Source organism: Plecotus auritus (genome assembly GCF_963455305.1).
Source record: "Plecotus auritus genome assembly, chromosome: 1".
NCBI classification, from domain to species: Eukaryota; Metazoa; Chordata; class Mammalia; order Chiroptera; family Vespertilionidae; genus Plecotus; species Plecotus auritus.
In genome coordinates this window covers 233482977-233500849 of record NC_137770.1, presented here as the reverse complement: position 1 = coordinate 233500849, position 17873 = coordinate 233482977, and the positions used below count along the sequence as shown (strand labels likewise).

Sequence of the window (17873 nt, the reverse complement as noted above, 5' to 3'; positions counted from 1 at the left end):
ATTCGCGATTCCCAGAATGAGAAAAGAGCTGCCAGACTGGAGAGCATTTTACAAATCTGGCCTTCAATGGTCTGATTGTCATTTATTTTCCCAAAACATCGGTTTCATCATATTTTGTATCAACTAAGTATCTTGCACAACACAGACAGTTAACGCGTTTGAATTATAAATCGAATTGCTAATAGGAGACCCCTTTCTCCCTCCACAACCCCTCCTCACAAAAAAGGAGGAGACAGCCCTGGCTGGTTTGGCTCAGTGGATAGAGCATCGGCCTGGGGACTGAAGGGTCCTGGGTTCGATTCCAGTCAAGGGCACATGCCCGGGTTGTGGGCTCGATCCCCAGTAGGGAGCGTGCAGGAGGCAGCCCATCAATGATTCTCTCTCATCATTGATGTTTCTATCTCCCTCTCCCTCTCCCATCCTCTCTGATATCAATAAAAATATATTTAAAAAATAAAAAAAGGAGGAGACAGCCCAGCCGGCATGGCTCAGTGGTTGAGCATCAACCTATGAACCAGGAGGTCACGGTTCCATTCCCAGTCAAGGCACATGCTTGGATTGTGGGCTCGATCCCCAGTGTGAGGCATGCAGTAGGCAGCTGGTCAATGATTCTCTCCCATCATTGATGTTTCTTTCTCTCTCCCTCTCCCTTCCTTTCTGAAATCAATAAAAAATATAAGAAATAAAAAAGGAGGAGGGAGAGAAGGAAAAGAGAAAAAACAGGTGGAATAAACTGATAGATACATATGAGCGTGTGTGCATGGGGGGAGGGGACTCAAATTTAAATATCGTCTTCCATCCTCATCTTAATTTATCTTTCACAAGCAGCAAACGCACAGCCACATGGAAAGCTCTTGGAGAATGTGCGCATTGATATGACACCAATTTACTAGTGTTTAAGTATTATTGGGATCTCTGCAAAAGCCTGCCACTTCCATTCACACTGGATTAAGTTCAGGATGTCAGTGGGACTCTTCCAATTCAGGCACGGCTCCCCCTGGAATCAACAGATTTTTACATAGCTATTTATAGCACTTGCAGAGAATAAATTACACATGATGCCTACCCTACTGGGAGAGAAACTGCACATTAATGCATTATTTCTCTTTGCATTTTCATCAGCCCGGAAACAGGGCAGCTAACAGGACCATTAGGATGCAAAATTCACTCCCTCTAAGGAATTTAGTGAATTATCCACCTAACACGGGGAATCATGAGCAGGTAACAGGGATTTCTGAGGTGGATAAAAATAGACTTGAGGCGGAAGGTTCGGGAAGGACTGTGATTAATCTAGAGAGCTGAACACAGTCCAGGGTGCTTCGTAGTGCTAACTACACCCCTGTCCCGGGAACAGAGTGGTACCAGTACCTCCCTCTCCCTGGGAAGAACAGCATCTGCCTCCCCTCCTCCACCTCAAGAACTTACTCTTTTCCTGAAAATCTGGGCCACGAAGGAAATAATACACTAGGAAGATGCGCTTCTTCCCACCTCCTTGGGGAGGGTGTGGTAACAGTCCCATGACCTTGGAATGGGCTTTCCCTCTTCCTCGCACATTTCCTCCCAGCCTCTAATAAAGCCCAGACGATGATGCTTTATCTGAGCCGGAGAGAGGAGCCCCAAACTCACAATCGATTGACTTACGTTCTTACGAGGCAAGGACTCTGTTTGGGGACAGGTTATAACTTGCCTGTGCCTTTTTTTTCATGATGGAAGACCCTAGAAGCAAGAGGCCCTTTGTCCATGATTCTTTTTTGGTGTTGTTGTTAATCCTCACCCAAGGATATTCTTTCCATTGATTTTTAGACAGGGGAAGGTAGGAAAGGAAGTGGGGGGAGAGAGAAACATTGATTGGTTGCCTCCCACACCCTCCCAAACCCCGCCAGGCATTGAACCTGCAACCCAGGTACATGCCCTTGACCAGGAATCAAACCGGTGACCCTTTGGTGCATGGAGCTGATGCTCTAACCACTGAGCAACACCAACCAGGGCCATTTGTCCATGATTCTTAAAGGGATAAAACAATAACAAAGATAGAATCCTCATCTTCCTGTTACCAGGGAGGTGTGATGACTTTCTTGATTTTAATAGGAAGCTGTTTAGCGAAGATATACACTGAGTGGCCAGATTATTATGATCTCTGAATGCATAATAATCTGGCCACTCAGTGTGTGTGTGTGTGTGTGTGTGTGTGTGTGTGTGTGTGTGTAATTAGAGGCCCGGTGCATGAATTCATGCATGGGTGGGGTCCAGCCAGCCTGGCCAGGGGGAGGGGACATGGGCGGTTGGCCAGCCTGCCTGCCTGCTGGTCGAACTCCTGGTCGAGGGGACAATTTGCATATTAGCCTTTTATTATATAGGATATATACTGAGTGGCCAGATTATTATGTGTTCAGAGATCATAATAATCTGGCCACTCAGTGTATATAAGAGAGAGAATGCCCTAAAATGTGTTAGGGACTCACACTGATTCTGGGTTTATGACATGGACTCTGGGTTTATGACAGATTTCAGGACCTGGCCACCTCAGTTCCAAGTGCCCTCTGTTCCCATGACAATTCTCAGAGCTCGGATGGTTTTCATAACCATCCATGGGGCTCTAAGCTCAGAAATAAGGTTGTCTCATGTAAATTATCCCCAAGTCCCTCAGTCCCTCTATAGCCTGTGTCATTTCTCTCAGAGCTTGGCAAATTTTTCATATTCTATGACCAGGTGTGACTAGAACAGCCTTGGGCAAACTACGGCCCGCAGGCCGGATCCAGCTGTTCTATCCGGTTCTCTTGCTCTCCCCTCCACTCCTTTACTTTGAATTTATATTAGTTCACACAAACATTCCATCCATGCTTTTGTTCCGGCCCTCCTGTCCAGTTTAAGAACCCACTGTGGCCCTCGAGTCGAAAAGTTTGCCCACCCCGGACTAGAACAATGGAAAAGCTGCTAATTTCACCTGGGGGTTAGAGAACTCTCTAGAAAAGCTGGGGAAGAGGTAGAAGCAGCCCCAACGGGCTTTGGTTTAGCATTTCATACCCAATGGCCTTGAATGCCACCTTCCGGTGCAAATGTCATTGACACGACCTCTGATATTTTGCACTGCTCCACAATACAGCGAATAACCTGACGCAGCCTCCCTGGCTAAAGGGCACCTGCCGATTACACAGCTAAATAAGCCCCTGTTTGGTGATGAAAGACAAGGTCATTCCCATAAGATTTCAGATTTCCTCTCAGAAAAGAACAGAGAATCACAGGGGCCCTTATTTACAAAGACATCTGGAAATAATTTTTACTTTGCGAGATTTTGTTTATTTGGAGGATGGCCGCTGGAATGGCCTACACGGGATATTTTGTTCTTGAAGTTCTTTTGTCTTTTGAGTTTCTGTAACTATGTTCTGAGTTCTCATTCATGCTGCTCCTACTGACATGCCTTGAAGCCCTGTAGGTATCAAATCTCAGCCTGTTTACTTTTCTAAGTCTGATAAAGCAGGTTTCATGCTGTGGATTGGTCTTTTCTCCTTTAAAATCTGGTATTAGCTCTGGCTGGTGCTCCTAAGTGGTTTGAGCATCAGCCCACATATCTAAGGATTCGGGGTTCAATTTCCAGTCAAGCATATGTACCTGGGTTGTGGGTTTGCTCCCTGCACCCTGGTCGGGGTGCACGCAGGAGGCAACCAGTTGATGTGTCTCTGTCACCTCTCTCTCTCTCTCTCTCTCTCTCTCTCTCTCTCTCTCTCTCACTGCCCCTTTCCACTCTCTGGAAAGCTATGGAAAAAATATCCCCTGGTGAGGATTAAAAAACAAATAAAATCTGGTGTCGGAAGCTGTGGCGACGCCATCTAAGCCTTTCATATGCAGACACTCACCTGCTCTCTACAAGATGTGCAGAGAGTTGAGGCAGTTAGTATTTTAATTTTATCTTTATAGCCTAAGTGTATAAACTGGACCCTGAGGGAGGTCCTGAAAAACAAAATCAAACTTTACATATTTCCCTCAATGTGAGTTCTTCTTTTGACAATTAACTCTTAACTTACATTTCTACTTTGCCTAGTTTGGTTATAATTTATCTAGTTATCTCTTTTTAGATGGGACTACGAATGCAATTTATAGATTTTAAATTCTCGTATTTACTACTTAAATTTTCAATAAAATTCATGTAATTCAATCAAGAGAAAAGAAGTTTAGGCCTCTCTGCGCTGGCTTTCTATAACCCAAACTGACTTGAAAATGTTTTTATGCCAAACTCAGCAGTTTATATTTGACTTAAAAAAAAATCTTTAGAGAAATTTAAATTTTGTGAAGAATCAATAATAAATCCAGTGCAGTTAACAAAAATCTAAACTGTTGAGATATTTTCCTTTTCACATCAATGCATACCTTTTGGAGCTTAAATTTCGCCTAAAATAACTTTGACAGAAAGTTTTTGCATCAACTTTTCCCCAGTCCCTGTTGACAAGCTAAAGGGCAAACACAGGGATTGTTCTAATTAACCGCCTTGGTGACAGGGGTTCTGCATACCTGTAGTTGTGCATTCGTAGTCAAAGCTGGTCACATCGTTTAGCTTCTTCTCCTGATATTCCGGGGGACCGATACACAGCACATCCGAAACAGTGGAGTTTGTCATCTTCAACCACAGATACAGCCACTTGGCTTTGCAGTCGCATTCAAATTTATTGCCCCTTAAATCTCTAAAAAATAAAACAAAGTACAGGCACAGGAAAACAGACATGCTCAAATGTTTGGGCACTGACATGAGACTCCAGAATTATTAATATCTTGATATATTTAATACCCCAAAGTGTAATTTAAATTTTTTTATATTTAATACATCCTATTTTTTTGTTCTTATCACTGACTTTATTTAATCGTCTTCAGTGCCTCTGGTTTTAACTGGACAGCCTATAGCAAGCTTTTAGAGCTAACATACCCCCATTTCTCCAAACTCTCTTGAAACTGTCATCATGCCATGCTGGACACGGGAGCGATGACAGAACACCAGCCAACACAGCTTCACACAAACACTAACAGGACATTCCAGGAAACCAGTTTTCACAAACACACTTGAAACGCTACGATCTTGTTAAACTACGTCCAGTAAAAAGTGACCAACACTAGAAGGTAAATCAGATGGATATGCTATCTCGGGGAAGGAGCCTAAGGCTACTAAGAATATTCTAAAATGGCACAATCCAACCCCATACAGACTCCATGCTGTTTCCCAGTGGGCACAGCTCTGTCATAGGTTCTTGAGCTACAGTGTAAGAGAAATGCAGCAAAGGGGGAGAGAGGACTTAATGGCATGATTTACTGGGGCACAAGCAGACACAAACTTGATTTTCATTACTTACAGTTCAATCAGAGAGTCTAAATCACTGAAGACATCTCTTGGGAGTGCTTTTATGTGGTTATTGGCCAAAGAGCTAGAACCAGAAAGTAACATTTTAATGTGGTTATTATCTTCATGCCTTATTACTCTGAAGTTCCTTAAATAAAGTCATGATTTCAAACAGAGCTCTAATCCTCTTCAGCACAACGTGGTTCAATTTCTGGCTCTGGTCATAAATACTGAGATAAAGAACTGAGTGTAGTTTATACAAAAATAATATAAATGCTGGGGTACAATGTAAGTCTTTTGTTTTTAAAACAAGCATTTATTAAGCTCTTGATATATATTGGTTAAACCTCAGGTAGCACTTACGTTTTCAAAATAAAAGCCACAGTCCCTATGATGGCATGCAAGACCCTCCACTGCAGGGGTCCTCAAACTTTTTAAACAGGGGGCCAGTTCACTGTCCCTCAGACCGTTGGAGGGCCGGACTATAGTTTTTTTAAAAAAAAACTATGAACAAATTCCTATGCGCACTGCGGGCCCGGGACGAGTCGGCTGCTAAGCAGGACAGGCAGCGGCACCCGGCGGGCCGGATAAATGTCCTTGGCGGGCTGCATGTGGCCCACGGGCCGTAGTTTGAGGAAACCTGTTCCATTGTCTAGTTTACCTCCATTCCCACCTACTGATGGGACATCTTAACCACCAAGATCCAGCTGCACTGGCCTCTTCGTTATTTCTCAAACAGGAGAAACACAGCCCCAGCTCAAGGCCTGAACTTGCTGTCCATCTGCTTAGAATGCGCTTTCCCCAGATACCACACAGCTCACTCCATCACCTTCTTACATCTGTCCCCATCTATCACCACCTTCCCTGACCTCCACACATCTCCCTCCCCTGCTATGTTCCTCATTGCACGACTGTTACTTGACATACTATACATTTTATTTATCTACTTGTTTATTGACTGTGTATTCATCCTATACATAAGCAACATGAGAAAAGAGTTGTCTGTTTGTCCACATCTGTATCATCAGCTCATAGAACATGGCCTGGCATATAGCAGGTACTCAGTAAATCTTTGTTGAATGAATTATGCACTAAAATGACAATGATTTTTTAAAAAAGGGATGGACAGTCGTATACCAAGAAGTTCCCTAGTGGTCCATTTAAGTGAATTCTATCACTTGTCACTCTAAGAAAGGACTCAGTAAATATGCAAGACCCTCAGCTCTAACCCTGACAATAATATTAAACCTCAACGAACCCCATTTAGGGAATGAATGATGGTGATTGATTTTGTTTTCTCATTAACAACGGTTGACCAGAAACTATTCTGCATTTTTGCTGTTAGTTTTTAAGAACTTTCTAAAACATCTTAGCCCCCACTTCCCCTCTTCCAGAAGAAGACTCTGAATGAGCACCATCTACTCTTTCTCAGATGATTCAGGATTCTGCAGTGCCCTGTCACCATCCTGTTAAAGATGAATGTCATGGGGCTGGGCTGCTGACGTTGAAAGATGCTGGGTGTTGAAACGATGTACATCGAGTCTGTGATTTCCCCCAGGCTTTGTGTTCTAATATGAGTCAGCCAAGAAACTAATGGCTACTTTTTTTTCTTTTACACATGAGTACAAATAGCAAAACCATAACTGAGAAACATGTAGGCAATTCATCACCAAATATATATGTATATATATTTACATATGAAATATGTATGTAAACATATATGAAATTAATCTTCTGTAGCATCATAATGACCCATCCCAGAAAGAGGAATTAAAGAAATGCATGTCCTCCTTAGACTCAACTAGAATAGAAAGTTTTGAGCCCATTTTTTAAAATGTTCCATGTTTTCTTTTTTAAAAAATATATTTTTATTTATTTCAGAGAGGAAGGGAGAGATAGAAACATCGATGAGAGAGAAACATCGATCAGCTGCCTCCTGCACACCCCCTACTGGGATGTGCCTGCAACCAAGGTACTTGCCCTTGACCGGAATCGAACCCGGGACACTTCAGTCCGTAGGCCGACGCTCTATCCACTGAGCCAAACCGGTTTCGGCTGTTTTCTTTTTTTTTTAAATATATTTTTATTGATTTCAGAGAGGAAGGGCGAGGGAGAGAGAGATAGAAACATAAATGATGAGAAAGAATCATTGATCGGCTGCCTCCTGAACGCCCCATGCTGGGGATTGAGCCTGCAACCTGGGCATATACCCTTGACCGGAATCAAAGATGGGACCCTTCAGTCTGCAGGCTGGCACTTTATTCACTGAGCCAAACTGGCTAGGGCCTTTGAGCCCATTTTAACCAACCATTCCAGCTTCAAGATACTAACAGAATATGGGGATACCCCTTCCCATTTAGGTAACCACAAATGGATTAAAATACCATTTCTTGTATTTGTTTAACCTTCATTTCCTAATATCTGTACATTTTTAAAGATGTTGGAAAATAGACTGAATATGTAATCAGACTGAACATACTTTAGAATAGCTTTCTGACATTGAAAAAGAACATGTTTGTTTTGATTTTTTTCTGGTTGATGGTCACCTTACCTGAAAATGTAAAGTAACATCTTTTTTTAGCTAATTAAAGGGGAATTTTTCAGCTAATTTTTTTTTTCTACTTGAACTGTATGGTATTGAAGTGATAAGAATATACGGGATATTTGAGGCCAAAAAAAGCAGACTATTCAGCAACTGTTCCAAGCGTTCAATTTGGATTTCAGAAGCTGAATTATTGAGATGGACCATCCACCCCACTCACACTCAGTGCATAACATCTCACTTTCCACTTCATTTTATCTACAAATTCATGGCACTTACTTCATTTCTAAAACTACTTAACAGCAACCTGTCCCTTGGGCTTTACAGACTGCTGGAGACGATTTTACTTACAGATTGGCACCACTCCTTCAGGGCCCTGAAACCTGACCCGTGTTTCTTTACATGAAAATGTGACCCTGCAGGTGTTGGAGAAGTTTATAAAGGACAAAAATCAGATACTTAAACAAGCAAATTCCAGACAGTGATTTCCTTCATCACGGGAGTGAACTTTAGAGAGCTGACATGTGATCTTTGCTCAGAGTTTACAAAAAGAAGTGGGGAAATGGAAGGACCCGTTCATTCTTAAACAATGTACTAAATGCTTTAATGACTACACGCACCTCCAGCCCAGAGGAGTCCACCTGACTTGCCCAGAAGTAGAGTCCACATGGAAAATCCAGCTCAGTAAGGAACCCCCTGGTCAACCAGTGAATCTGAAAGGATGTCCTGCTGGCTTAGCCCTGTGCTAGATGCTGGACGAAGAACACAGCCAATGCAAGATCCTCACGGGCCCTCCCCTCAGGGAGCTCTCACTGCTGCTGGGAGATAAAACTAACACCATGGAATTGCACCAACCAGTGTGGCCCGAGTCTACAGTAAGGTGCTCGGTGTGTGGAGCCAATAGGGGGGCTACAGGAGACGTGAAGGGGAGACCCACATGGCTCCACGTGGGAGATAGAACTTAATCTGGACTTTGAAGAAGAAGCAGATCCCAGGAGACCGTGGGCAGAAGAAAGAGCACCCAAGGCCAGAGAAAGGATGAGAAGGAAAGCCCAGGGATGGGATGAGTTGGGTATGCATGGGAGCCCCCTGAGAGCCCGGTGTTCCGAGGACATTTAGGGAAATGAGGTTGAAGAGCTGGGGATAGAGGGCGCCTGGTGGGCTTGACTGTCAGGTGGCAGTACAAGCTGGGATGGGTGTATTAGTGCACCCGATGCACTCTGGGCCCAAGCAGAGGATTCCTTTGTTCCCTCTGCATTTCACACAGAGAAGGAGGTGCCTCATACACATATGTACATCTGATATATACATATGGTCATATGTGCAGATGCACAAGCATGCACACACAAACGCAGTTATACACTGAGTGGCCAGATTATTATGATCTCAGTGTGTGTGTGTGTGTGTGTGTGTGTGTGTGTGTGTATTAGAGGCCTGGTGCATGAATTCGTGCATGGGTGGGGTCCGGCAGCCTGGCCAGGGGGAGGGGACATGGGTGGTTGGCTGTCTGCTGGTCGAACTCCTGGTCGAGGGGACAACTTGCATATTAGCCTTGTATTATATAAGATATACATTGAGTGTCCAGATTATTATGTGTTCAGAGATCATAATAATCTGGCCACTCAGTGTATAGACACATGTAGAGAAGTCCATACACCCATGTAAAAGCTATGCAAATATACACGTACAGTACCTATACGTTCTTCAGACCAAGGACCATAGCCAACTGGTCAAATGAAAGTTGACATCTGGGCTAACTCAGTCTCATGGGCTTTGCTTTAGGTTCACAATCTGCCCAGAGTCTTTGCTCAGAACAAAGCCCCTCATTCCTGACTTCTGGGAACTGGTTTATCTGACCCACAGCTGTTCCTCTCAGATGCCCACAGCTGTCTACTTAGCAGACTCTGTCTGGCCACGCAAACTGCCAAGGCTACTCAGCATTCCAGGGAGAAAATTGAGACTTCTTAAAGATTGGAGGAAGGGAATGAGGTTGTTGATGATGATGATGATGATGATGATGATGACAATGATATCAATGCCAATCATACCTGGAGCATTTACCTGGGTGATGGGCTGGATGCTGTGTAAGCAAGCATTAACCTCCATGTGCGACAATCCTCTGGGGTCAGTATCATCATCCCCATATTAAGGATGAGGAAACAGGCTCAAAAAGGCTAAGCAACAGTAACAAATGATGGCCTTGAGATTGAACCCAAGTCTATGTGACTCTACAGGAATGTAGGGATTGGGCATGTAGGTTGAATTTGCTGGGGAGAGAAATCAAGATGTTTACAGGAAGAAAAGAAAACCTGGAGTAATTATGCCAACAGGAGTCAGATGCTCTGCAGGATGACTGTGCTGATCCGGATGTTTGGACCTCCCACTCGGCTCCCTCATCTCCTTACTCTGTTAGCCTGAACTCAGGCAGAGCTTCTGCTTGGTAGGATTCCAGAACCAAGTGCTCCCTGAGCCCGGGGACAGACACTTTTGCCTACATCGGGGTTTGATGTAAACTCTTCAGATGCTGTATCAGGCAGGGTGATACACGCGAAGGATATTACCACTCTTGCCCAACACCCCAGTCAAAGCCCTCCCATTTTCTCACTTCTCTTTTTACCACACATGACCTGACTATGGAGATGAGACATAGTATCTTACTCAGGCACAAAATATCCATCCTGGCTAATAAATGGCTCCTACCAAGATAATGGCTATCTTTACATTTTCATAAATGCGGTCCCTATTTTTTCCAGTTTTCCACATTGGTTAAGTGTGTGCACTTGCTTCATTCTGATATGCCAATTCAAATCAATTTGTTGAATTTTTTTCTCCAGAAAGCTATTAAAAATCCCAGAGAGCTTAGCTTAAGCTGCCGATTAATCCAATGTAAAAGAAAAAGCTATTTGCATTCAAATTTGAGGAACCACAGAAAATGTCTCTATTCCACTTTGTCCTAATTCTGACCCTGCATTCAACCTTCTTCTATGAGTCCATACGTGTCAGTTCCTAAATCTGTAAAATGGGGACTCACAGATTATCTTGAAAAATGAGAAGAAGGCTCACTAAGCACCCAGCCCTGTGCCTGGCACAGAGTAGGTGCACAATACACGTCAGTTTCCTCCCCATCTCCTCCGTCACTCACATACATAGCCCCCTGGAAGCAGAGTGCTCCCTACTTGACATGCAGTCATGTGGTCCATGACAACAATCCAGAGTGATGGAAAAGGTAATCAAGACAAGTGTGTCTTTATTTTCGTGGACTGGTGATTGGCCCATAATATAGAAACCTTTAGGGCAACCTGGAAATTAGTTTCATTCCGAGGATGTTACAATATGGACAAAACAGTCAAGAAAAAGAGAGGCACCAGGAAGGGAATCTTATTTTGCACCTTGAAAGATTGACAACACTTTTCATAGGACTTACAGGTGAGTCAGGTCACGGAGGCCACGGAAGGCATTTCTTGAAATCGTTTCTATTTTGTTCCCTTCGATGAACCTAAGGAGAACAGCAGTATAAGTAAACGGAACTTTCTCAGCTTAACAGCTCTGGGAAGTTATATTGGCATGCTTTTGAAACAAAATCTGAAACATGGACACAAGTGTTTGTTCTGCACTCTCTCCAGAAGCAGCACAAACGTCTTCAAATTCAGAGTTGGCAACATGCATAGAAACATGTTTGGGGGGAAAAGAAGAAAGCACTGGACCAAGGCCAGAACGTTCAAATCTCTGCAGGCCTGGGATGTTCCCAGACATCAACCCTTCTTACATTTCACCGCCTGGCTACTCCTACTTCTGTTACCATCTTTGTCCCTTGAGGAGAGCCCGCTGTTTCACATCTCCTTATTCAAGTTCTTGCTGAGGGAGAGTCCCATTAAGCTTGGCTTCTGGCAAACTCTTGAGTTCATCATGTCCTACACGGTCTAATCTCAGAACAAGTCGGTGACGAGGCAGGGTCCTCTCAAGATCTCGAAGGCACAGGGAAGTGGGAAGTATAATGACACTGAATGTGGGCCAAACTTCTTTCTCTGCGCTGAAACGGCTCGGGGCTTGAGCTAGGATCCGGCATTAATAATAACTCTGGCCATGCTGTAAAATCTTGGTGAGAAATAGAGGCACTACAACTATGCCCTCGGGCCATAGAGACCTACAGCTTAGTTTAAGGCAGGGGTGGGGAGCATCATATAAGGCCCTCGAAATTATGTGGTCTGGCTCTGCCAAGGCATTAGGGGTGAGTTAATTCAAGGTTTGACCAAATATAACAGGCTCATTTTTAAGTTGATAATTTTGTGTGGACCTTGAATGATGTTGTACAGATCCAAATGTCCCTTGGCAGAAAAAAGGTTCCCCACCCCTGGTTTAAGGCATCACATTTCATCAAATGGAAGAGGGTCTTTGATGAGATGGTCCAAGGGAGAGGCTTTGCACACGATGCCATTCGTTAATGAAATAGTTCTTGATTCTTGCACTGAGAACATCCCCATGCCTGCTTTTTAAAGATCAGGGGTCTATTCCATGATAGACTTCAACTAAGCTGACCTCCTCCTCAATCACCTTGACACTCAGATGAACTGCTCATAGGAGAAAACTGGTAGCTTCCCATTCACTCCTTGTATGGCGTGCTCACATGCTTTGAGAGACCCTAGCTGGACTCAGTGCTGCCGTCCCACCTGTCTTCCATGTGAAGCATGCTAGTACAATGTCCTGAGAGCACACATAGTATGTGCATCTGGAGAAACAACTCCAGAAACATCCTTCCTGAGGCCATAACATCAGCAGAGAGCTTCCTTAGACCTAGGATGTGTTCGGAATTCAAACATCTACCTGCTCACCTCAGATAAGAAAGCAGAGACAAGGCTTTAAAAACACCTCTGAATGCCAAGTAAGGAAATCCCATCAGATAACAGGATTAATGTTATTACAAAGTTACACAAGACAAGGATGAAAGAATTTAAGCGGAAAAAAAGACATCAGAGCGGGGCAAAGGCAGAAATCAGAGAGAGAGCAAAGCTCATTGCTGGGGGGGAAACAGCACCTCAGAAAAGGGAAAAATAATCATTCTTGAAAGCAGAAAAAAGAAAATTAGACCCTTGTCAGCAGCTCCCAGGGGATACTGCACACAGGACATAGGCCAGCTGAATTAAAAACATGACATTGTATTCCCATATAGGGAGACTTTATTTAAAACTAAGTAACCCTCAGAATCCTTTCTGGCTGATCAGCAAATCCATGCCTCGTTATGAGAGGTAAAAATATCCAACACAATTTCCAATTGTGCTTACTACATGGCAAATTAAATGTCAGCAGAGAATGAATGGATATCTTTCCTTCTTTGTTTCCTTTCCCCCTCTTTGTCCCCAGCCTCCTCCTGTCCCAGCATGTTTATACACAAGTGAACTATAAAAGGTCAGCGCTGGAAAGGGAGTGGGGTTTTATCCACCCCCAAGTTCTGTAAGAGATGCTGTTTGGCTTGGAAAGCAATAGAGCAATTGTACTGACGGACCAAATGCTCAGCAAACAGACAAAGCACAGCACTTACAGGTATTCGAGATGAAAGAGTCCAGCAAAAGCATCATCGCGGATGACTGTAAATGAGTTAGAATTCAGCAATCTGAAAAGAAAGGACAGGTTTCAATGCAGAGATGTAAACCTGGAGTCCCATGGTGAAGCATTTGTTTCTTTCCCTATGTCCTGAGCCATGAGCAAATATGGGTTCTTCTCAGCCTAAAACTGGCTCATTAGATGCACAACCCAACTGGCAGATGCTGATAGAAAACAGCAAGTGGATTCTCTTTGGCTAGATTTTCTGGTCACTCCCATTACTCTACCCTTTCTCCCCTTTGGGTCTCAGAGGAGACCCTGCGAGCTGTTATTTCAGAGCATTCTAAAGCCAGCACAACTAAATAGCCAATGAATGCTCAATGATACACTAGCAATCATGGAAGTAGAGATCTAAAGGGAGTTAATCCAACTCCATTTTTAGAGAAATCTGAGCCCAGAGAAGTTAAGAGACTTCACCAAAGTAACACAGCTGAGACATAAATAAATAAATAAATAAATAAATAAATAGAAACCTTTCTACTATATTATACATTCCCATGAGAAATAATAATAAAAAAAAGTTTGGGAAGTCTTCAGAATACTCTTTAGCACCAATAGTTTTTTATGAGTCACACCTAAGTCTCCTTGGTAAAAGTTTATATGGAATAATAGATAGTTACCACTTACGTCTATTGGGTAAAACTGTATTTCTATTTATGGAAAGTATATTTTAATAGAACTAGAGTTATTAAGAAATTTCAGAATTTAATGTTATGAGTAGGTACATAACATTTCAAGAACAAAAAGATCAACAATCAGTCAACTTAGGATGAGTAGTGATCCATATTCCATTTCTTCATGTTTTTCTGTAGTATATTGCTTTTGATTCATCTCAAGTTTAAGAACCCAATACATACACAGAGAGTGTGCTATGTACTCATGACTTTGCCTGTCAATGATTTGCTTTTGAAGGTTGCTTTCTGGACATCTCTTTCCATTAGCAAACATGAACTGACCTGGGCAACAGGGCAGGACATAGGCACTCGCCAAGAGGGGCTGGGATGTAGAACAGTTCTGAGTGTGGGTTAGAATCCTGGCTGTGATTTTGAGCAAGTTACCTAACTTCTCTGAGCCTCAATTTTCTCATCTGTCAAATGGGAAAATAAAGATACCCTTCTTGTCAGGATAATAGGATGATTAAATAAAATTTTTCATATAAATGCATAGTATGCTTCCCAACAGTTTATGTACTCAGTCAACTAGAAATACTGCTATTTCCAGAGTAACATTAAGAATTAAACTGTAGGTTTTCTCTTAAAGCGAGAAAAACAGTTCATTTAGGTCAGTGGTCAGCAAACTGCAGCTCGCGAGCTACATGTGGCTCACGCTGTTGACTAATGAGTTTGCCGACCACTGATTTAGGTGAAACTCTAGTCAAAATTCCATGGACTCACATTCCTAGTTGCCAGATGTGTGGGCTGGGAGCTACAATCAAATCCTTGTGCCCAAAGGACAGGACACTGAGCTAAGAGCCTTCAGACCGAGCTTGATGGGAACACCACACGAGTTATCAAGCCCATGTTACCACAAGAACCAGCCGTGATTTACTCATGAGCTTGAGCATCTTGGGAAGAATTGATACCAAAGACGCAGAGATTGCTCCTCCCAGGACCACACCTCAGCGGACCCCCACTTTCAGGGAGAACTTGCCATACTCACAGCAGCTGCAAGGAAGGCAGATGGGAAAACATTCGGTCCTTGATCTCGGAGAACGTCCCATTTACCAGGCTCCTGCAGGCAAGTGAGGAACAAAACAAGGCCTGGGCGGTTTGAGAAGTTCTGGGCAGGATGGGCAGTCAGCCTTACCCTCCACCTGTACTGCGAACGCCTCCACTCAGGAATGAGTCTTAAAACCGCTGGCCCGGGGCTTCTCGGGGTAGGAACAAGGCAAGTCAAGTTCATGTCCCAATGAACTGGATCGATATGAAAACCAGTCTGAATAACAGAAACCTTTACCACCAGACTAGCTCCTTCCACAGACATTAGCTCAGCCAGTTTAACTCAATCCCCCTGCTTCCTTTTTCTCTACTACAGGAGGCCCTGGCTGCAAATGGATAATTACTTCACCTCTGCCCATGATTCTGTTTGTATAGACACAGCGTTCATGTTGGCCCACGAAACTCCAGAGTAGCATTAAGCATTCCCCTTGGGAGCCCAGCTCTGAAAGACACTCGAAGCCACTTCTGATTAAATGCACCGTGAAAGCCTTGGGGGGAAACTCTGAGACACCTGAACTTGGATGTGCAGTGGGAGGCAATGCCATCTGCCAGATTTAATGGTTAATGGGGGGGGGGGTGCAAGAGGCTTGGCTCTATTATTGCCATGAGCGCCCCCCCCCCCCTCCATCCTTTCTGGCCACAGCAGGACCTCAGCACATGATTTCAGAATGACTTTCAGTTGGCATGCAGATAGATTAAGCAGCTGCTGGTCTGAAGGATTTAACAAGGGGAATTCTAATTTCTGGGATCCTCCATGTCACCCGATTTAGCAATATGAGGAACCAAAAAGGCCCTCTTTTGCCTGCCAGCCAGACTCCTAACTTTCTAGAAATGCAAACAGGAAGCCCTTCACTCCCGGGTCCAGGCCTCTGTGCCTTGCCCAGGGGAGGAGGCAGGGCAGTGTAGTGCAGGAGGAAGTGCCCTGAGCATAGCTGCTCCACCTGGGAACTCCCTGCCTCTGCGTGGAGTGGGCATCCCCAGCACCTTGGCCCGAGCAGGGAGTCATGTCAGCAGGAAAGATAGCGCCGGGAGCCCCTTCACAGCCATTAGGAGAGCTGGTCATGCGGCTTGAGAGGCCACGTGCCGGCAGGTTGAAAGCATCTCTTAGTAGGTGGGTAAATGATGTGGAGCCTTTTCCCATCAGCTCCTCCATCATTGAAAAAGCAGCCAATAGAATATGTGGTGCGGAGAGGGGGCGAGAAGCCGGTGTGGACTCCAGGCAGGAAGTCAGGCTGACTTCCAGCACCTGACCACGAGGCTGGGTGCCCCACCTGCCCCAAGACTCTCCAAGCTCTGTGTCCCCTCTTCCAGGCCCCATGGGGCACCTCCTCCCCCTTCCGGAGGCTGTATGACTTTACTCAGTTCTTCCCATCCTGAGCTGTTAGAGGTCGGGATGAGGCCGCCGTGTAAACCGCAGCCCAGACTTGAGGTGGGACAGCGAGGCCTCACCCTTCCTGGGTACACTCACTCCAGTCACGCTCACTGCATATGCATGCCCATACACAACACTGCCCCCCCCCCGCCCCCACGCACACATCCTCTCAAACTTTAGTGCATCTCCGAATCCCCTGGGGACGCCACATGCAGACCCCCAGGCCCCACTCCAGAGCCCCTGCTGCAATCAACGCGGGCCCCAGAATCTGCACTGGCACAATCTCCCCCAGGGGGGTCCCCATTCAGGGGGCTCGCGGGCCACACTCGGAGAAGCACTTCTACAGGGACTTGTCCGGGTTCCCAGACTCTGCGTCTCGGTCCCCTCCATCCTCCCCAGGGCCTGAGACTCCACCCACAGCGCGCCCCCACCCAAATACCGAGAAACCCGCTAAGGAGTGGGGTCAGGGTGCGCCGTCCCAACTCCCTGGGCTCGGGGGGTCCCACTGACTCACAAGGAGCTGATGTCGCCCGGCACGACCCTGGGCACCCAGGAAGAGCCCACGCAGATGATGGACTCCTTGGTGCAGCTGCAAGTGGTGGGGCAGCGCGCCAGCCGCCTCACCTGCGCGCTCGGCGGGACTAGGCACGCGGCGCTCAGCAGCAGCAGCAGCTGCAGCCCGGGCGCCCCGCCGCCGCCCCTCCGCAGCGCCATGCCGGGTCCCCGGTCCCCGCCCCGGCCCCGATCCCCGCCGCCGCGCCGCGCGCTCGGACCCGGCGCCTCTGCAGACCCGGGCGCCGCGCGCTGCTCCGCCGCCGCCGCCGCCGCTGCTGGCGAGGACGAGGGCGCCGCGGGTGTGGGAGGCCGAGCCGCAGCCGAGCAGCATGCTGGCCGCCACCCCCACTCGGCGCCCCCCCACCCGAGCCCGGGCTGCTGGGCGGCCGCCGCTGCGCCCGCCGCACTCGCGCCCGCCTGACATCAGCACTAGCGCCCGCAGCCCGCTCTGGCCAATGAAGACTGTGGGGCGGGCGCCCGCCCCCAGGGAGAGGGGGCCGCGCCCCGCCCCCGCCCCCGCCGCGCCCCGGGCCACCACCCCTCCGGACCCTCCCGAACCCTCCCCGGGAGCTGCGGGAAGAGGAAAAAGTTGGGTAACCTTAGGGGAGGGGCCGGACTTGGACGGAGACCTCCTGGGGCCCGCGGGGCGGTGTGAATCGGTGCCCGCAGTCCCTCCACCAGCTCTTTTTGCTCTTTGCCGGGCCAAACCTGACCAAGGCAGATGGGGGGAAAGGAGGGCCTGGGAACTGGCTTGAAGGCTGGGAA

At 46.2% G+C, this 17873-nt stretch overlaps 1 protein-coding gene across 1 annotated transcript in view; it reads right to left on the bottom strand.

The window, feature by feature from the left end:
- The window catches only part of LGI2 (leucine rich repeat LGI family member 2), a 30020-nt gene extending 12557 nt beyond the window's left edge, over positions 1–17463 (bottom strand). Inside the window, exons 1-6 of the mRNA XM_080649076.1 lie at positions 17068–17463; positions 15123–15194; positions 13402–13473; positions 11290–11361; positions 5337–5408; positions 4507–4676 (exon numbers count right to left, since the gene is read on the bottom strand). Coding sequence (XP_080505202.1) covers positions 4507–4676; positions 5337–5408; positions 11290–11361; positions 13402–13473; positions 15123–15194; positions 17068–17267 — 658 coding nt within the window. The 5' untranslated portion in view covers positions 17268–17463. The remainder of the gene's footprint in view (positions 1–4506; positions 4677–5336; positions 5409–11289; positions 11362–13401; positions 13474–15122; positions 15195–17067) is intronic.
- Positions 17464–17873: the final 410 nt, after the last annotated feature.